Source organism: Patella vulgata, chromosome 4 (assembly GCF_932274485.2).
Source record: "Patella vulgata chromosome 4, xgPatVulg1.2, whole genome shotgun sequence".
In the NCBI taxonomy this organism is placed as follows: Eukaryota; Metazoa; Mollusca; class Gastropoda; family Patellidae; genus Patella; species Patella vulgata.
In genome coordinates this window covers 76,146,828-76,169,564 of record NC_065882.2, presented here as the reverse complement: position 1 = coordinate 76,169,564, position 22,737 = coordinate 76,146,828, and the positions used below count along the sequence as shown (strand labels likewise).

General features: G+C 35.7%; 1 protein-coding gene and 1 long non-coding RNA gene across 5 annotated transcripts; one reads left to right on the top strand and one right to left on the bottom strand.

The window, feature by feature from the left end:
* Positions 1-7,569: 7,569 nt before the first annotated feature.
* On the bottom strand, positions 7,570-9,610 carry LOC126819332 (uncharacterized). The gene is made up of 3 exons (XR_007679581.2): positions 9,523-9,610; positions 8,163-8,429; positions 7,570-7,681 (listed from the first exon to the last, which is right to left on the bottom strand). It is a non-coding gene; the product is annotated as an uncharacterized LOC126819332 (long non-coding RNA).
* LOC126819313 (uncharacterized) lies at positions 9,375-21,683 on the top strand. Of its 4 annotated transcripts, none has more exons than XM_050547299.2 (10): positions 9,375-9,496; positions 13,895-14,062; positions 14,377-14,461; positions 15,323-15,415; positions 16,811-16,905; positions 17,474-17,600; positions 19,531-19,707; positions 20,236-20,332; positions 20,749-20,870; positions 21,470-21,683. In XM_050547299.2, exons 2-10 carry the CDS (start codon positions 13,997-13,999, stop codon positions 21,598-21,600), a joined length of 993 nt encoding a protein of 330 aa, XP_050403256.1. In that variant the 5' UTR covers positions 9,375-9,496; positions 13,895-13,996; the 3' UTR covers positions 21,601-21,683. The 4 variants fall into 4 exon arrangements, with proteins under 4 accessions (XP_050403256.1, XP_050403258.1, XP_050403257.1 ...); XM_050547301.2 differs by lacking the exon at positions 9,375-9,496 and adding an exon at positions 9,578-9,644; XM_050547300.2 differs by lacking the exon at positions 9,375-9,496 and adding an exon at positions 10,800-10,936.
* The last annotated feature ends 1,054 nt before the right edge of the window (positions 21,684-22,737 follow it).

The following is a 22,737-nucleotide window of genomic DNA, read 5'->3' as shown; positions in this document are numbered from 1 at the left end:
AAAATTCAATCTATTCAGTGTACTTTATGCAGTTATCAAGTTTATGTACTTGGTTATAACTGTGATTTAAGTATCGGCCTTAACCTCAAGTTAATTTAAGTTTGGTCTTTGTACTATTGTTTTGTTAGATCCATTTTAGTCATATAAAATAAAGAATGGCTATTAAATTCAATAACTGAAGAATTCATATTGTGCCTTTAAGCCATTTGAAAAAATGAATTGTTAAATTATGTTGTAAAATATGTATGTTTGTTCTATGATTATTAGTTTGTTTGGAAATAATTAATTCATTAATAAAATTTGTGAAAAATAATCATTTATAAAAGATAATAGATTTTCGAAAGGCATAAAATAAATTTAGAAATCATTCAATAGTGAAATATTTCTTAAAAAATTATACAAAGTCTTCCTACTGAGATAGATTTCTGTTGTATATAAATAAAATAATATTTCTGCTTGTTGAAAATCTGGATATCGCCATTATTTTTGGTGTTAAAAGAGTTAATCATGATATAATATAATTTCTGCATGTATAACAAATGGAGCGCTATGTATTTAAGCATTGTACAGTTTAGCTATAAGTAAAAAAAGCAAACCGCATATCATACAGTTTTGCATGTACAGTGTAATATTAAGCATTGCTAATATGGTATAAATAAACTCCTTAAAAATGTTCGTATCAATCTTTTTTTTTGCCTTTTTTATTCTTTTCTCTGGTGAAAAGGAATTTGAGAGTCCGAGAGCAGCCACTTGAATGTGATTTATTGCTGTGTTATGGCTTGTCTTGATTTTTTTTGACCCAATATTTTATAAACAAATTTTTAAGTAGGTTCTAAAGAAGCCATTACAACATCAATGGGGTTTAACATCCACTCGACACAAACCAGGTCATTTTGAACTAACATATGGTTCAATTTCATTTCAATAATTCGCTTGCACGTAGGGGTCTTTAGCAGTGGGAGGAAACTGGAGGACCCAGAGAAAACCCAAGAGGTTGGACAGACGACCCTACTCCTTGGCACGTACAAACGGGGGAATCGAAACCAGGGTTAATTAAGGGCATACGGCATGCAGAGTGCTATGAGGGAAATGTTGCCTGGACAAGCGGCACTACAACCCTACTCTTACTTAATTGATTACATGAGTTCCTTTATTTATTAGGTAGGTGGGTGGGTATAAATGCCGATGTGAATTTTTGTGTGACTGTCCTTGACCCAATTAAACCCGGTCGACATTTCAACAGCATGTTTTGGTTTTTTTGTGGCTTCTTATTGTGTGTTAAAAATAGCACCACTTTCTCCGTGTGAAAAATAACCGGCTGGGAAAATGTTGAAGTGAAAGCCCTGGACTAGATACTGTTTCTTCCCAGGCCCTCCATCCTGCACCAGTAACAAGGGGGGGGGGGGCACACCAGGCCCTCCATCCTTCACCAGTAACAAGGAAAACAACAGAAACGGAAAGAAGAAAACAGTACATCTCTATCAAAAATAAAAACTTTTTACTTTTTTGCTCCATTCGGCTAATGAAGACAGCCATTAGGCTATGCAGCATGCTTGTAAGAGATATTTTGCAACACAGCCTGCTTCTATTTCGATTCCCGACTGTCAGGTAATCTTTTTTAGCATTATACCAGCACTACAGCAGCGCTATGGGCTACTCTTATTTCGGATTCCAAATTGCCAGGGTTATTTTACGTGGACACCAATATCATGTGTAGGGGGGGGGGGGCTCTTTTGTTTGTTCCATCCTAACGACTAGACGCTGTTCCTCGCACGGTGTCCATCCTTCACACCTGACAAGGGGACAAATAAAGAAATGGAGTGAAACAACCCAGAAAAAAAGTGAACGAACCCATGATGAACATCCTTCTCGCGCAATAATAAGTATTGATATCAATCAATACATTTAATCTTTTACATTCATTTATTGAAATCGATTCGAGTCCCACTAAGCGGTTCTTTAGGGTATGAAAGAGTATAGGAAAAACAGAACACGCAGGAAAATTGCGGCTAATCAGCCTTTATGGACAAAGGGAAATAACTACAATTAAGAAAGCGAAATCCATTCGAACCGGCCAGAAAATGCTCGCAAGGATAGAATATCTGGTACTTCGGTGGTTAAAAAATAACGTGACTCTGTCTGGCAGTGTCAGATCAGAAATATAGTTTCGTTTTAAAGTTTTTCTCATTTCTAACAATTTTTTTAAGACATTCCAGCTATCTTTCCGGAATGGTAATTCAATTTACTATATATCTATTTGAAAAGTTTTTATCTTTCAATCACAGGTATTAAACCGGTAGGCCTACAAACTATAATTTTGACGCAACCATTAAAGGGCCAATCCCGATAATATTTTGCAGAATAAAACTGATTACTGTTGTGTTAAAATCCCTTAAAATCCTCAACCTTAAGGCCGAGCAACTAACTCGACGTATTTGAGACGTTTTCAAACAACTTAAACCCGCCAGTCTTAATCTGGAAGTGGGGACCGGTGCCCCGAGCTGTATTATGCGGTGTCTGGATAAAACCAGACTTTTATTTTATAAGAATAATGTGTAGGTGAAATTTACCTTTCGTTATCAAGTACAGCACATGGGTCATTAACTGAATAAGCCCCTAAAGGAACGGGAATCGATTATCAGGTCACCCAACGAAAGAATTGACCCAAAATCTTAAAAGGGTTACGTGTCCGGATAAGCAGTTTTGACGTTCACGTCCAAATGACTCAATATTTTGAGCTGAAATTTTGAGACAGGGTAAATACACCATTCCTTTATATTTTGGCGCTTAAATTTCATACGTACTCGGAATTTTATTTTTGAGACTCTGTTCAATTCGGCATAGTCCCTTTAAGGTTCAGATTTAAAAAAAAGATCGCTCTGTTTAGATCTTGAAAACTATGGACAGATAGTACAAAGATATATTGTGGTCCCGAATGTGAATGACTTGAGTCATTTAACATTGGATGTTGGAATTTAATCGGTTAACCGCCGCTGCCTGGTCAAATTATTACCGCACCTTTGCATTCACGACGTATAATATTGGGGAAATGGGGGGGGGGGGTATAGCGAAGCAACAATAAATTCGACGAGTCCCCGAGACTATGTTTACACTAATAAACACATGTTGGCAAATTATTATGGGGACCGATCTCGACGGTCCTGTCAAGGTGTGACGTTTTGGACATGAAATATAATAATTAAATTCAAAGAATTACTTTTTCAGTCGTACTTCAGTATGTTATATACTATCTTAAGTCGACGGAGGGTCTGACAAGGACAGCTGTCTAGTCATTCGGATGAGACGAAAAACCGAGGTCCCGTGTACACATTGGCGTGCACGTAAAAGATCCCTTGGCAGTTGGAATTCGATATAAGAGTAGGCCGTATAGTGCCGCTGTCCGGGCAAAATTTCCCTCATAGCACACTGTTTGGCGTATGCCCGTCTTCATTAGCCCAGTTCGGAGTAAAACAGTAGGGCATTAAACCCCATTTCATTTCATTTTCATTTACTATCATAAGTCCGAAAGAGAGGTATTGTCTATCAGATAAAGTTTGGTTTGGTTATGCTCTTGGCAGCTGACAGCTTCTAAAATGTCAATTAATGGGATAAGTGTGTGTGTGAAATAGCATTACTTAATGCCCTTTTCCACCGAGGTGATATCGCAGACAAACTGGGATAAGAGTGTGTGGAATAGCTTTATTTAAAGTCCGCGTCCACCGAGGTGATATCGCAGACAAGCTGGGACAAAAAAAAACAAGAACATAATAATATATAGAGCGTTTAACTTTATTTGACAATCTACATGAACAAATTTTCATGTATTAAAATACAAAACAATATCACAATTAATAAATACTGGTCAGGAATTTTGCTTTAATTCCAAATAATTAACAAATATAAACAATAAGAAATGGGGGAATAATAATTTCAAACATAACAAAACTCTCTGTCGTCTGTCCTTAATAATAAAATTAAACAAAACATAATGTGTAGAATTTTTACACTAAAACTCGAGAACTGACTAAAATATCAAGAATTCTATAAGACTAAGTGAACTGACAACTCCAAATAAAATATAATTCATGTACAACACATGATACATTATAATTTAGATCAATTTATAATCATCGTTATTAGTCGGACAAATAATTTTTTCTCGGCATTAAAAAATCACAAGGGAAACAACTCCAATCACCGAATCCAAAATTTTTAAGATACAATAATTTGAATATAAAACCAATGATTTACAATATGAATAAAATACAAAAATGAATTAATTGTATAAGTAAAATGTACAAATTTAAATTTAAGAATATCGACCGTATATGTAAAATTCAAAGTCAAAATGTTTGCCGAATAATGTTCCATTGGAAATTGTATAGCCTACAAAATGCATAATGAATGCTGCCCGCTCTTGATTTTCAGTTCGAATAAACCTAAAAAAAAAAAATTCTAAAACACAATTAAGGATTTTTCGTTTATAAATATATCTAAAAACATTTATATTAGGATAGTTTTCGGTTCTGAGAGTATTTGAGATAGCTGCCGCAGAGTGGGCATATTGGATACATCTTGCTGGATTTCTTTGGTATGTGCCAACACTGAGTACAACGGACTCTGTATTTCCTGTACCTTCAAAACAAAATAATAATCAATTAAGACACAACTGTACATCATAAGTTATTAACTATGTCGAATTCATAAAGACACATTTATGATGCTCGAAAAACACTGTTCATATATAGACACTGTTTATTACACTGATTTTAAATGTTTTAAATTTTAATCTATTAGTCAATTTAAAGAAATTATGATTCCCGAACAATTGATAAAACATGATCGATGCCCGAAAAATACCGCCCGAAGCAAAGTGGCTACAGACAAAATGTTTTAATCCATAGTCAATGTAGTACAAATTCGCCGTTTTACTCAATAATGATGATGTTATCTTGCTGTGAAACTATAAGATCATAATATCCAATACATTGTCTTGTACCAATTACAAGGGAGGGAGGGAGAACGCCGATAAATCCGATGAACTTTCTCGGTCAACACAGAGATCGAACAAGCACCTCACCCACTGGGCCATCGTGGCTCCAAGATAAATGTTAACTTACCGTATACCACAAGCGTTAAATAAGGGTGTTCCATCTTCTGCATCTCTCCATAACGGCGTGCGTCTGGTATTACAAGACGCACATGTTTTACCTGAAAACAAAATGATTTCTTTTACAGGAATATTAATTTAACAGCATGTAACATGTAAATAATAAAATGTATATTAAAAAACATTAAATATATGGTTAGATCTATTTGATAAGGCCAAATTCAAGTTTGGTCAAAGGTCACGAGAAGTAAACAGCGCTAGCCCCAATGCTTACCCTGAACATAACCAACAATCTCCCCAACAATCACGTATCCCTTATTTACATCTCAGCGACCTTGACGAAAATTTATCTGACCTTAAAAAATAGATTTAGCCTTAAAACACGGGCCTGGAAGGATTATGGGACATTTTACCATTTGTCTGATTGAATATAATGTAGCCTTGAATATACAAACACTTTGAACAAGCCCTCTTCGGGACTACCAAATCGTAGTTGTCGGTACTGTGTTGCAAATGTATACGGCCGTTACCACTCGATATACATAGAATATACACCGTTACAACTCGATATACATAGACTTGAATATACACGGCCGTTTCCACTTGATATACATAGTCTTGAATATACACAGCCGTTACGATTGGATATACATAGACTTGAATATGCACGGCCGTTAATATTCGATATACATAGCCCAGAATATACACCGTCGATAATACTCGTACATAGCATGAAATGAAATGAAATGAAATGAAATGGGGTTTAACGTCCTACTGTTTTGCTCCGAACTGGGCTAATGAAGACGGGCATACGCCATACAGTGTGCTATGAGGGAAATTTTGCCCGGACAGCGGCACTACGGCCTACTCTTATATCGAATTCCAACTGTCAAGGGATCTTTTACGTGGACGCCAATGTGTACACGGGACCTCGGTTTTTCGTCCCATCCGAACAACGAGACAGCTGTCCTTGTCAGCCCCTCTGCCCTGCATCACTGACAAGGGAGAACCACGCCGGTAAATCTGGATGAACTTTCTCGGCCAATGCAGGGATCGAACACCCGACCTCCAGGTTAGCGAGCCAGCGCCTTACCCACTTAGCCACCGTGATCCCCTATTTGTCTGCGATATCACCTCGGTGGAAGCGGACGTAAAATACAACTAACTAACAACAACAACTCGTACATAGCCGTAATACACAATACACAATATATACCCGCTACTGCTCAATACGCAGAGATAAGAATCTGATAATTAGGTAATACATACATCCATTATAATACCACCTAACAATATAATATACGATTGGTAATACCCAATAGACAAAAATAAAATATATTACCGTTAATATCCAACATGCATACAGACACTATTATATGAACGGTGGTTATTGAATATATCTAGACTAAAATATAGACTAACAGTCCGTGTAACGTCGTTATATTCTAGACCGGTTGGGCGGGTAAGACGTTGGTTCGCTCACCTTGAGGTCGGGTGTTCGATCCCTGCATTGGCCTAGAAATTTCATCCAGATTTTCCGGCGTGGTTCCCCCTTGTCAGTGAAGCAGGACAGAGGGTCTGGCAAGTAACAAGGTATAGTCGTTCGGATGGTACGAAAAACCGAGGCCCCGTGTACACATTGGCTTGCACGTAAAAGATCCCTTGGCAATTGGAATTCGATATAAAAGTAGGCCGTAGTGCCGCTGTCCGGGCAAAATTTGACCCATAGCACACTGTATGGCGTATGCCCGTCTTTATTAGCCCAGTCGGAGCAGAACAGTAGGACGTTAAACTCCATTTCATTTATATTATAGACCAATATACCATATACCACCGTTAGGCCTATACATAATATACATAGACCAAAATACCATATAATATCCATGTAACGTCGTTATATATAATATACATCGACCAAAATACCACATATGCAATATACCACCGTTATACATAATGTACATGGACCAAAATACCACAAATACAATACACATGGACTAAAATATATAACATATTGCCTGTGTATCTAACCTAGACTAGACTTTTAATAAAAGTTGATATTGTACTAAGTTACTAATACTGATAGCCATTGTCAATCAGTATTCTTTATTTTGACTTAAAGCATTAGGTTTATTATAAGCTGGTTGCCCTGTCCATCTGGTTAGTACTAAATGATAAGGCCAGCTTAATTTTGCGTCATAGGTCACGATATATAAACATGGCTAGTGTTGATCATATCCCTAACCCCGAACCTAGCCCCAATGCTTACCGTAACCCTAACCTACAATCTCACCAAAAATCACGTGGCCTTACATTATTTACATCTAGGTATGCGTGACAAATAGCCTTAACAAATAGATTTAGCCCTGTGCATCTTGAGTTGTGAGTTGTTTAAAGATTAACAAAGTGTCCAATACACTTAGACTAAAGACATTGTACATGTACTTACCTAAGCCTATTGGGAAAGTCGCGTTTCCTTGAAGTTCCTCATTTTCAGAACTAGACTTAGAATCGGAGAATGAATCGTGTGGGTGTGTTTTTCTAGCTTTTAACATCTTGTGGTGACTTGTATTGCTAGAAATAAATATAAGAGTAAAAACGTATAACAGATACATGCTTGGAACTAGGAAAACGAGCCTTGTACACAGAATTAACCGATTTTATTTACTTCGATTCCCTTTCTAAACACCTAGATATAATACCAGAGAGAGTGAGTGAGAGAGAGAGAGAGACAGAGACAGAGATTAACGTCCACTCGACACAAACTAGGTCATTTCAGGACTAACATATGACTCAATTTTATTTCAACAATCCGCTTGAGCATAGGAGTCTTTAGCAGTGGGAGGAAACCGGAGGACCCGGAGAAAACCCACGAGGTTGGACAGGCGACCCTACTCCTTGTCACGCACAACCGGGGAATCGAAACCACGATAGTTGACTGCAATAACAGACCTTATGATACAGCGCGCACGTGCTAACCACCCCACCCCCATATTATACCCAGATAATAATACTGATATTCATTTTCAAACTGCATTCTTATTATTTTTTTTACCTAAAGCACGAGGTTATCATGAGTTGGTTGCCCTGTCCATCTTGAGTTGTTGGTCGATTGAACCATACCGTGGCACCTCGAAAATCTGGGTCATTGGAAGAAGCACTTCTCTTTGGAGTAGATGGTTTTCGGCGACGTCTTCTTCGCGGAGTGTGGCAGGTTTTTCCATAAGTATTCCCTTTAATAATCCACGGTGACAATGTCTTCTGCCTATATGGAAACTTGTCATTACCAGATGTAGGGGTCTTCTCATAATTACCAATATTTCTGCAAAGGAAATGGGGCTTTAGATTCGACTGTTCTGCACCGACTGGGCTAATGAAAACGTACAGACGACCTAACCTTATATCGAATTTCATCTGTCGAGGGCTCTTTTACGTGCACGACAACGTGTACACGGGACCTCGGTTTTTTCTCCCATCCGAATGACAAGACACAGGCCTTGCCAGGCCCTTCGGCCACCCAACCCGCCGCAATGGTAGGATTCAATAGGATTTAAAGGGGGCCATCGAATGACTGCCTTACGATTCTCGTCTGTAGACGATGCCCAATTTGGCAAAAGTTTTACATCATCATAACTCTATAATATATTTAAAAATCCCCGCACAACAACACCAGTTCAAAATATACTAGAATTGAAAGAGTTTAAAATACCCGAAACGATGAATAAACCACCCCTCATTTCAACCAAAGTCTGTTTTTGTACTGCTGTTACGTGGGATTTTTAAATATCTGTTAATGTCTGCTCTCGTCCCAGGTATAATTGTTTGACCCAACAGTTACACAGATCTACCGGCCTGCAGTCCAGCCTCTGAGTGTTGCCGTTTCCCCTCTTGTTTCCGAATAATAGTATAGTTAGCAAGATATTTGAAATCCCTCAAAAGACAATTTACGGCTTTATCGAAAATTGCAATTAAATGTGAATTAGAATGGGGTTAAATTCTGAAACTAATATATGGTATTTTTTAATTTCAGTGGTATACTTGTGCAATGCGAGGGCGGGAATTTTGTCTGGTTTCTGTCTATACTCTTCATCAAATTTAAAATGCTACGGGTTCTCATACGTGCACGCCACGAATTTCAGTACCATCCGAATGAATAGTCACTTAGCTTCGTAAGAACCGGGATTAAAAATTGGTGGGATTAATACCCGGATTCGAAACCGTGACATTCCAGACGACAAGCCAATGCTCTATACCGATCGACCAACGTGGCCCATTTTGCGTCATGTGCGCACTTCAGAGACAGCAAAGCTAAAAAGAAATAGCTGGATTTGTTTGGGAAGGTTTCGTAAGTTGATCCGCTATGATCAAAGCGAGTGAACCAGCCATGAGGTAAAAATAATTACTGATCACTATACCGTTTTGTTGATCTGGTCTTTAGATTGGTTGACTTTGTAGACTTATAAAACAGATCTATTCGACGGTCCACTAATTTCTGATTCTTAGATCTTGGCGGTGTGATCTGTTCGACATGGTCTGGGTGAGTACCGCTAGAATCTTTAATTGTCAACATTGTATTTATGATCGTTAACCGTTTGCGCTTCTGTTTTGCAAGGTATCCTAAATTAATGACGACATGTCTAGCAAGCTTTGTTATGCAAATTACCACGTGCACGAAACACCCGGGCTTGATTATCAAAACAAACCCCCGGCTGCACAACGAGTGAATATTAATTTATTCAGACGTGATGATGACAATATATCCATAACAGTTGATTTTATCTTATAGCAATGGTTGCTAAAAAATGATCGTTTGGGTACTAGAGAGAGGGGGAGAGAGAGGGGAGGGGGTAACGTCCACTGAACACAAAATAGATCATTTCGGAACTGACATAATAATAATTTCAGTAAGTCGTTTGCGCGTTGGGGTAATCAGAAGCGTGGGGGTGTGGGGATAAAACCCACAAAGTTTGGCAGATGACTCTACTCCTTGTCGAGAACCGAAACCAGAATGTGATATCCACGGCTAGTGAAATTTCCACCACAAAACCCGATTTTCCTCTTACGCTTTACGAAGTGATGGTAAAAATGTTGGAATTCATCTTGTTATTGTCGTTTAGATAAATGGACCCAGCGTTTAAATAATTCTTGACTTTTTAAGTAATATCATTTTTTTTAAAAATTATTACAGCACAAGACATGACAGACGCATAACGTGTGCGCGATTCATTTGATATGCAAAGTAGGTCATATTTTTCATATTTTTATTGTCTATATTAGGCCTAGGCTACTGGTGCAAGCATTTTAAAATTATTATTTTAAAATTGGACTGGACCAGTCTAAACATGTGGTCGAGGAAGTTCGGTTTAGGAAGGCATGGTTTGGAAAATGTAAAGAAGGCCTCGGCATATCAAAATCTTCACGAAAATAAGCCCTCAGAAAAAGGTTTATTTTTGGGATAGGCTTACCACAGTCGATCGATAAAATTTGAATACTGAATTTTTTTTTTAATGTCAACTTGTTCAATGTTTCTAAAACCCAGTCAGAAATAACGTGCCACTTGTGTTTGTCGTCGAATTCACTCGTCTAACGGTTTTAACGTGTCACGAATTTGACAGCAGACGTAAACAAAAGCACGTGTTGTTATCACCGGATGTTATTGAATATGCGCATGCGTTGTGTAGTGTATCGAAGATAAACAATATGGCTGGCAAAGAATGAAGTTTTGACTTATTTGAAGTCTTTTCTATAATTTAAATCATTTACAAATATTTCCAAGGGAAAATACTAATCTATGACTTTGGCAGTAAAGTTGCTTTTAAAAGTGAATTGGTAAGCATGATCTTGTTTTAAATATCTAGTCTAGTACCATAGTGCAATAATTTTGACTTTATAAGCACTGCTCAATTAAAGTAGCGCCTAATAAGTCTTTAACTCAATATCATCCAAAATCTTTGACATTGAAAACACGATTTATTTGTCGGTTTAAATCAACATTGATGTTGTAATCTTATTGGGAAAAGATGGCCTTTTGATATCCAATATTTAAGACAAAATAAACATTTTACAATTGGTACACGAATTGTGTACCATAATGTGTTTCAGCGCTATTTGTAATAAGGGACTCGAAAAACGAGGCTAAGCATATTCCACAAGTCATGTCAAAGGGTGACGCTATATTCTTGTCTGGAGAGCAAGCCCAATAAATAATATCGGCGTAGACTGGAATAACCAGACGCTAGAGATTGAAATTTGATTGAGAATACTGGCGTATTTCGCCGAACCTAACTGATTAAAAATTACAGTAAAAACAGAAACGTTTGAATGTAAATCAATTTATATACATTAATATTACATTATTGTATGCGTTGCGACCTATTTGTGTCAATTTCTAGGTCCCAAATATTAGTGACTTAGCTCCTTTAATTAAATTAAATTAAAGCAGTAGCAAATATCCAAGAAATTCACTAATATTAATGAATAATCCATGTAGCCTAAATGCAATGAAGTGTTTGAATGTTGTATGTTATTGAAAGTGGTCAAATTGAAGACCATCTATGACCATCATTGACTTGCATACAATTAACAGTCAATTCAATTCAATAGGCTGAGCTGTACTGAGTTTGGTAACCACCTTCCCCAGCTACAACAAAAACAGTAGGCCTACTGGTAGTTGATTTTACTGGATGTGCGTTGATCTATTTATTTTCCTTTGAGATAAGCTGGCATCCTCTTAATCTTTAGAAATAAAACTTTTAATGGAAGTCTAGAGGTCTCCCTATCACTAATCAAAATAGCACATCAGATCAACCCAATTCAATCTCATTCTAAATGAGAGAGGCTAGTTTATTTATGCTTATATTATAGGCCTACTGCATAAATATGCATGTGTTCGTCTATTTAGATAACGGTGTGCAAATTTGTATCATTTGAATAATGAAAATGACTGTATCTAGACTTAGTAAGATATAAAATGAAATGGGGTTTAATTAACGTCCTACTGTTCTGCTCCGACTGGGCTAATGAAGACGGAGACTTAGTAAGAGATTGTCTGCAACGTTTTAGCTGAAAACAATTCATGCACAATCAAAGAAACTACCAGTAGGGCCTATAGGCCTACTATTTTTCTTGAATTAAAGGATCGACTTCATGTAACTGGTAGTATTTTTACTATAGTCCATTATGAAGCCAGGAAGTAAGGCATCAATCACTGACAATGTCTGGCACTAATTCAGACTTTGTCCAATCTTATTAATATACAGATCGATATTTCGTTTCATTTTTTATACTTTCGATGGCCTCTACTACATGAAGATCTGACCAGTTGTAGTGGGAGGTCGCATCAGGGGTCATAAAGCGATTTTTGACCCTATGAAGTCAGACATTTGATTAACCGATCAGCATTGATTTTTCTTGTAGGATACCCACAGTTCCGTGCATCGCATGCCAAGAACTCGCTGCAACAGACCGTTAAATTGGCTAATCCCTCACATCAACCAGAACACAGGTTATATAACAACTCTTACAGATCCTAGTGTAGTAAAAACAAGTAAAACGAAATTTTGAACAATAAAAACAACAACGAAATAGGATCTGTGTTTTAATCAGATTGGACTTTGTCAGACACAATCCCTCTGGTGTCAATCACAGATTTGTCTTTTATCAGTGTTTTTATTAGTGTTGAAACTACTATTCGGATATCCGTTAACGGATACAAAATAAGGGTTATCTGAATCATTTTACTATTCGTTACACTCTTCTGACATTCTGTATGCTCTATATTTAGCCATTTTTACATCTGATTACTTTGAAATTTTCCATCACGTACGCAGCTTTGAGCACAAATGTTAATATCACACGTATTATTTAGCGAAAGTAACTAATAAAAATATTAATGCAGTGCAATGAAAACAGTAGTCTAAATAAAAAAATATTCATTCATTCCTTGCGCTGGTTTATGCTAGATAGAAGCTACTTCTTGGGTTTACAGGATACAGGTTAACACCACAGTTTACTCTGTGTTAACACTGTGCTTAGGCTTCCCGCAATGAAATTTATTCATAACGACCTAGGTCACGTATATTCTCACTTACTGATTGGTTCAATAGCAGTAGATTATCAGAATGAGGCAAACGACCTTGGCGGAATAAATGTCAGATGTTTTTATTTTACTTTTTTCATTCGTGTTGATTGAGCAAAAATGATCAGTAGGAGGGTCGCGGATTACAGGAGTAGTTATACACAAATTTATTTACCTCATTGATTTTTTTGGATATCATGGATTGCGGCTAAAGGTAGGCACGTTTTTTTTCTTCGCGGCTCAAACAGTTTGCAAATCGGAACTAAAATTTCATACTAGGCATACACAGACACTCATAAACATTGAAATAAGTAAGAAATTATGAGTATATGAATTTTTGATGTGATTTTGTTCAAGAATTTCACGTTTCCGAATTATCCGAATAGTATTCGAATAGCAAACAAAAGTATTCGGATCACAAATCTCGTTCCAATTTTCAACACTAGTTTTTATTGATATTTATAATACTTCTAGCACAAAGTTCAAAATGGGAAATTTATCATAGAACATAGCTTTTTCATATATAGAACTCATCATATGACTTACGTCGGTCATAATAATGTTTAAAATACGTCTGGCACAAAGTTCAAAATGCCAGGTACAAGTTCATACAGTACTTCCATATTATGTTTTAGTAGACATACTTGATGACATATTTTTTCTCATTCTCGAAAATAATTTTATTTTTTAACCTTTTTTCTACCATTCAGGTCTTAGAAATACAAAACACTGTCAGTACAAAGAATAGCCAGAAATAAGAACCATCCAGAAAATTCCTGTTCACCAATAAAAAATTGTTTTAAGTGTCGATCATGTTTTCCAAAGCACATTTAATAATTGAAAGAGACTATACAAAATTTCTAAATGATCCACCTTGGGTAAGTTTATGAACTTTGATAAAATGTAAATATCACAGGAAACAAATTAATAATAAACTTTTGGATTGAATACGACTTTTAATTACCATACTCAGAGAAGTTGCGAGTTTAAATTTTCCAAATATCGTGACTAAAAGAATCTTGAATTATTGGTTAGGCCCAAGGCCCAGGCTGTACGTAAATAACAATATAAAAATTCGGCAAAATAAAAAAGACTGCCTAACTACAAGCACCCATGATTTATCTTTTATTAAAAATTATCTGTGTAGTTTTAAAAAATAATGATGATTTGTCTATTTTCCTATCTTTGTCAGGGTATTGAGTTGTTCCCCTTACAGGATGATAATATTTATGAATTTGTTGCTAAAATTAGAGGTTTAAAAAACACGATATGGGAAGGTAAGAAAAGTTTGATGTATTTTTTTTTTCTATTCCTTTGCTACTTTGCGATAGCACCATTAAATGAAATGTAATGTGGTTTTCTTTTCTGTGCCAACTAGGCTAATGGAGATGTGCATATGCCTAGCAGTGTGCTATGAGGGAAATTTGACCCCGACTGCAACGTTTCCACCTTTTCTACATAGAGAGAGAGAGATAAATGGGGTTTAACATCCACTAGACACAAACACTTGATCATTTCGGGACTAACGTGGTTCAATTTTATTTTAATAATTCGTTAGCGCGTATGGGTCTTTAGCAGTGGGAGGAAACCAAAGGACCCAGAGAAAACCCACGAGTTTGGACAGGCGACCCTACTCCTCGTCATATACAACCGGGGAATAGAAACCACGCCATTTGACTCAGTGACAGACTTTATGAAACTGCGCACATTCACTAACCATTGGGCCATCCAACCCTTCTTTCTTCATTGAATACATACAATCAAGAGTTATTTAGCATGCACGCCAATGTGTCCATGGGACCTCAAAATTTCATCTCGTCCGAATGAACAGATGCTGTTCCTTGCCAAAACATCTGTCTTACACCACTGAATGACATGGAGAAACCGCACTTGAAATTCCTGGGGAACTCTCCTGGCCGACATTAGAATCCAACTCCTTGGCTAGTGAGTGTTATACTCACTGTGCTTTGTGGCTCCCCTGTTCAATGAGTTTTCTATGAACATGTTTTTAACACCCAATATAATCTAATAATATTGTCTGGTCTTCAATTTCTTAAATTTATCAAATAATATTATTTCAAACAACAATTTCACTTACCATTATAGATTTCTCATGGATTAATATTGATATTTTTCAGGAGGTTTATTTAGAGTTTATATCAGATTTGATGAGAATTATAATTTACATCCACCATCTTTATGTTTCCACAGTATTCCATTTCATCCTAACAGTAAGTGTGGTATATTACACTATACATTTTAAACTTGTTAGTTATAATTAGTTATTCCATATTTATAATCTATTTATAATATTTATAATCAACACCTATGCTACACATTTTAAATGTGTTAGTTATTCTATATTTGTAATCTAAACACCTATAATACACATTTTAAACTTGTTAGTTATTCTATATACACCTATAATAGACATTTTAAACTTGTTAGTTATTCCATATACTCCTATAATATACATTTTAAACTTGTTAGTTATTCCATATACATTTATAATCTTTTAACATCTATAATACACATTTTAAACCTGTTAGTTATTCTATATACACCTTTATTTTATGATCAGTAGTGGAATACCGCGTTTTATCAGTGAAATAAAAGTGTTATTCCACTGGCTAGCAGTAGTCCATGTTGTTTTTACCTAAAATGATTGTAAAATCATAAAATAAATAGAACATTTGTCGTTTTGTCGTGAATAACATATTTTATTTCATCTCTAAGCAAGAAAACGTTTATATTTTCACTCATGCTACGCATTCGTGAAAATATAAGTTTTCTTGCTTCTCGATGAAATAAAATATGTTATTCACTCTAAAACGACAAATATCCTCTATATATTACACATTTTAAACTTGTTAGTTATTCTATATACACCTATAATACACATTTTAAACTTGTTAGTTATTTTATATACATTTATAAAATACATTTTAAACTTGTTAGTTATTCCATATACATTTATAATCTTTTAACACCTATACTAAATGTGTTAAAACATACAATATACTTCAGTCTTTCTTTACTAACAGTACACCACTAATAGTTTAAAAATAGATAATTAAAAATGAATATATTGAAAATTTCAGTCTAATTACTTTATTCTGAGCGAAAGTATGAGTGTTTAAAGTTATGACGTAAATAGTTTTGATTGTCAAGTACCATTGTTACAATAATAAACAAAGTCTTGATTATCCATTTTAATGTTATATTATTAAATGGCTCAGGTGTTCTAATCAATTTAATATCTCGGTCATTCGATGATCTAGAGAGTTGATTATGGGCTTGTCAAGTGAATAAATGTCTAAATAATTTTATATAACATAACATGCAATAGGCAGGTTTGTCTCTTACATGATAATGAATCTTTAAAAACAGAATTGATCCCATGAATGAACAAGAATTGATCCCATCAACAAAATATAATCCAATAACAGAGAATCTTATATCAAATTCTTTGAATTACAATTGGTTTATACATGAAAGAGAGTTGATAACATGAATGAGAGCTATTTCTTGATTTTATTTTTATGTAAAATGGCCTGTCAATTTCAATAAAGAATTAAATAATATCTGATATCTATGCTAATCCAGTTGTTCTGGTTCTTTTCAAGTTGATGCAATAACAGGTCGACCGTGTGTAGATTTTTTACAACCAGAGAACTGGGATAAAAGTTATTCTCTATCGTTTGTGTTATTATCCATACAGGTTGGTTATATATTTTTATCATTGATTTTACCGAAAAGAAATTTTACCAAATACAGACATGTATTAAAACTATAGAGAGAGAGAGAGAGAGAGAAATGGGGTTTAACGTCCACTTGACACAAACTAGTTTCTTTTGGGACAAACATATGGTTCAATATTATTTCAATGATTCGCTTGCACGTAGGGGTCTTTAGCTGTGGGAAGAAACTGGAGTACCCGGAGAAAACCCATGAGGTTGGACAGGCGACCCTACTCCTTAGCAAGTACAATGCTTACCACCACATACTATTTCAATGATATTAATATTTTTTTTTTTTCTGCGGTCCATCTAATGGTTTGGATACAGCTATGGTGGGTATGGCGCCAGGCAGGGTAAGCTTACTGTTCTGGACACCTATTACCACTGTTCGTTGTGTATATTGTACACGGTGAACAGTTCCTTTGCTGATTACACTATTTTGCCTATACTGTTTTTTGTAAGGACTTCGAATTTTGTCTAATGGTTTGGATTGTACGTACTTGATTTTATTTTATTTTTACTTAAAATATTATATTATATTATTTCTAGTCATTATTATCCAATCCTAACCTGAGGAATGCTGTTAATGTAGAAGCTGTAACCATGATCAATGAGAATCCTAAAAGATTTCGTCAGGTGGCGGCTAATTGTGTTGCTGCTAGTCAGAGATTAGAGGGTAAGTAATGATTGTAAATCCATAATTAGGTAAAAGCTAAATCTACCTATTGCAGGTGTTTCTTTTGGCCTAAAAAATGTTATATAAAATATTAATTAGACTTTTATTAACATGACAAGACTATAATCAACTCTAGATGCCATCGGATGCTAGAGGTAAATCTGCCTATTGCAGGTCTTGCTTTGGGCCTTAAATGTTATATAAATTATTAATTAGACATTTGTTAATATGACAAGACCAAAATCGACTCTAGATGCCTTTGGATGCTAGAGCTAAATCTGCCTATTGCTTGTCTTTCTTTAGGCCTTAAATGTTATATAAACTAATAATTAGCCATTTATTAATATGACAAGACCATAATCGACTCTAGATGCCTTTGGATGCTAGAGCTAAATCTGCCTATTGCTTGTCTTCCAATTTTATGTAGATTAGAACGGTCCGGCCATTTAATGATTTAATGAACCTTTTTGAGATACAATAAATCTGCTTCAAATAAAGATAAGATGTTCAAACTTGATGCCATTGTTCTTTATTTGAAACTCTTTTTGAGTTCGATGAGCAGAAATAAGCAATTTGACTGGTCGAGATTTTAGAACACAATAACTCTACTTCTGATGGGGGAGTGGTGGAACTTGGTGTATATTTCATTACATGTTTACTTTGACTAAGTGTGATAATGAGTATTTTCTGCTTAGATTATAAACAATTTTATTGCTTGATGATAATAAGATCAATGTGCAAGAAATTGATGTGTGTCATCTTTTTATGTTGGGATCTAGGGGGTTGGATGCATCATAAGTTCTGTCATTGAGTCAACTGGCGTGGTTTCGATTCCCTGGTTGTACGTGACAAGGAGTATGGTCGCTTGTCCAACCTGGTGGGTTTTCTCTGGGTCGTCTGGTTTCGTCCCGCTGCTAAAAACCCCTATGTGCAAGCAAATTATTGAAATAAAATTGAACCATATGTTAGTCCTGAAATGACCTAGTTTGTTTTGAGTGGATGTTAAACCCCATTTCTCTTTCTCTCTCCATTGGCAGTGACACATTTAATCATTTAATTGGTGGGGGCACTGAGTTGGGTAGCTACAGATTAATTATTGAATTATTGAAATACAATTGAACCATATGTTAGTCCGAAATGACCTAGTTTTTGTGAAGTGGATATTAAACCCCATTTCTCCCTCTCTCTCTCTCTCTCTCTCTCCCTCTGTCTCTTGATGATAATAGGATCAATGTGCAAGAAATTAATGTATGTCATCTTTTTATGTTGGGATTTAGGAGGGGGACATCTACCTCACTGTTGACTTGTTTTATGTTATTATTTAAAAAAAAACACAACACAGTTTATATGGAAAAACTATTAATTAAATTTTAATTATCCTTTGATCAATTGAACTATTATCTTGTATTATAACAGCATTTAACTATGGCTTCTTTTTTGTTTTACTATAAATATCACCTTTTAGTTTAACTAAATATGGGGGGTTGGGATGGCCTAGTGGTCTAGAGTGTCACGCTTCGACCTCTAGCTGGCCGGTCACCTCTGGCTTGCGGCTGTGGTTTCGATCCCTGGTGTGAGCGTATGTGGCATGGAGATAGGGGCGCCTTCTCAACCTCGTGGGTTTACTCCGGGTACTCCGGTTTCCTCCCACACGAAAGACCCCTGCGCGTGCGCTAAGATCATGAAAATAAAAAAAGACAACTTTTCTGCGATATCACCTTCGGTGGAAGCGGACGTTAAACACTAACACTAACTTAACTAAATATCATTTGTGCTTGATAACGATAAGAGAATACTTGTCGAAACGTCATGCTATACTTATAAACCAGTGATTGTTTTTCCATATAAACTGTGTTGTGTTTTTTAATGTGTTCAATCGCTAAATGCCACTCAAGGATTATGTTATTATTTGTTTCCTTTTTTATTGTAGAAAAAAATGCACCACTTGAAGATCCTAGAAATATAAAACCAGTAGAACCTAAATATATAGATGAAAGTAAACCTGTTAAACCTACTAGAAAAATTAGTAAATTATCTTTTGAAGATTATTATTCAACTTGGTGTGGTATAGCTACCTCCAAATCTAAACCCTCAGATACTAATCCATGTAAGTAACGCTATTTGTTTATCACTTATAGAGGTGAATACCATTGGCATTGGGTGGGGGGGTGGATGGCCAAATGGTTAGCACATGCGCACTGTATCATAAGGTCTGTCATTCCCTAACCCTAACCCTAGTCAACTGGCAGGGTTTCAATTCCCCGGTTCTATGTGTCGGGTCCTCCGGTTTCAACCCACTGCTAAGGAAATAAAATAAAATAAAATTGAACCATGTGTTAGTCCTAAAATGGCCTAGTTTGTGTTGTGTGGAAGTTAAACCCCAATTTTCTCTCCCTCTCTCTCTGGTTCTGCGTGACAAGGAACAGGGTCGCCTGTCCAACCTCGTGGTTTTTCTCCTGGTCCTCCGGATTCCCCCCACTGCTAAGGACCCCTACGCGCAAGCGAATTGTTGAAGTAAAATTGAACCATGTGTTGGTCCAAAATGACCTGGTTTGTGTCAGTGGATGTTAAGCCTCATTTCTCTCTTTCTCTCTCTTTTGAAACAATTTATTTTATCTTTTCTTCCTATATATAGTATTAGAAAATTTAAGAGATAGACCTGAATTACAGAAAACCCACATGGCATTACCTCAACATGATATAGAAGAACAGATCAAACGACAAGTAGAGGAGTAAGTATTTTAGACAATATTGAAAACTTGGATAGCTCATTGGCGGGTTGGGTGGTTAACGCGTGCGCGTAGGATCAGAGGGTCTGTCATTGAGTCAAGTGGCCTGGTTTTGATTCCTCGCTTGTACGTGACAAGGAGTAGAGTCTTCTGTCCAACTTCATAGGATTTCTCTGGGTCCTCCGGTTTCCTCCCACTGTTAAAGACCCCTATTAGCAAGCAAATTATTGAAATAAAATAGAAACATATTTTAGTCCCGAAATGACCTAGTTTGTGTCAAGTGGACGTTGAACCCCATCTTATTGTCATGTGACCCAAGTGACAGACCTTATGATGCAATGCGCACGCATTAACCCTTCAGTCACCCAACCCACCCAAACATGATTTCAAGTATTTTTATAATGATCCTATTTTTTTAGACACACAATGTTGATGTATGGAAAATTTACTTCTAAACCTACATTCGAAGAAGAAAAAGAAGCCAAAATAGCCAGATTACAAAAAATGAAGAAAATATATCTACCTCCACGAGTTTCTCCTTGTAAGTATAAATAGGAATTCAACCTATTGTCTGAGCCATACTACATAAATATTAAAGAGATTTCATCCCTACAAAGAAACTACTTATTAGTTAAAGTTTTACCCATATATTTGGAACGACATCTGGTAAAATAATGTTCATTATACAATTAAATATTAAAACACAAAAAAAAAATATATCTCTTTAAAAATCAAACCGTTTGCTAATTTTTGGAACAGAATTCAAAACAAAATGGCAGCTATCACGTGTTGAATGAAGGCAATGAATGTGGGTGTTGGGGTCCTGAAATCTACCAGCTTGAGAAGTTATTAATGAGTCAATTTACACGATATAAATATAGTTAAATTTGTAGTTTGGGAAAAAGCTAAAAATTGTCGCAGTCTTTACAGTTTTTTTTTTTGCAAATCTGAGTTAAAGATTTGACTGAATGCCATAATTTAAGTGAAAGCCTTGTCGTGACCCTAGACCACCAATTACCCCCAGTGAACCATAGATATATTTATTAGTATTAGACCACCAATCCCCACCCCCACCAGCAGTGGACCATAGATATATTTATTAGACTTGAAATATGATAATGTTTATATTAATATTTTCAGTACCTACGTCTCAAGACATTCTTCTAGAACATTCTCTACCCTCTCTCCATGCAAAAGAGGAATCATGGGAAAAAGAAGTAGATGATTTAGTGGCATGGACGAGTAATTTAGACACGGAGGCTATTGATTGATACATGACTAATTTCTTTATATTTATATTTAAAAAGCGTTTTTATATACCATCTTCAAAGCAATAAAATTTATTTTAAAAAGATATATTTTATTTTTTAAAAATGTCTTATCCTGCAAGCGTATCAACATTTTAATGTAATGGAAATGAAATGGGGTTTATCGTCCTACTGTTCTGCTCCAACTCGACTAATGAAGATGGGCATATGCCATACAGTGTGCTAGACAAAAATTTTGCCCAGACAGCGGCCCTATGGCCTTGTCTTCTATTTAATCCCAACTGCCAGGGATTTATTATGCGCATGCCAATGTGTACATGTGACCCTTGGTTTTTCATTCCATCTAGACAGCTGTCCTTGTCAGGGCCTCCATCCTGCACTAATCACAAGGAGAAACCACATCGGAAAATCCCGATGAAATTTCTCGGCCAACACGGGGAGCGATCAATGTAAAGGTAATACGTCTTAATTAAAACCTGCATACAAGGACAGGTACCTGTAAACATTTTTTTAGTGTTTACCAGGCAGGTATCAATTAAAACATTAAGTACATGGCTTTATTAATCAACAAACAGCATTCAGAAACAAAAATTAAGGGAGGGAACTCTGTCAAAATGTCCTGATTGCTATATTATCTCCCCTTACACCACAAACTGCATAAATTATAACAACCAATTCAAAATAAAACAAATACAAATTTTCTGTGTTCAATCTTTTTACTATTCAAAATTATCCATACTATTTACATATCTGTATCCATATTTCATTACAACCAAGTTACACAAAAAAAACCCAACACAATTATAATGATGGTTTCAAATATATCATAATATATGCCTTTCAGCAGGTGTGTGTATATTAACTTCTGAAATTTCTATATACAAAGAATTGCATAAAATTCCTGAGAACAAATAAATTCAATACATCTGTAACAAAATTTGTGCTTTGTCAATTAATAAAAAATAAATCTGTAAATCTAAATCAATTTGTAGAACAAACAAAAACTCTCTTAGATTTGACAACTGTAGGCTATTCTTTTCTTCTGAATACCTCCGGGTGAATATTGTGTATGTCTTATATATGTCATATATCATTAATTTTAAGTATCACAACATTTGTCAAATCCAAGAAAATTTTTAA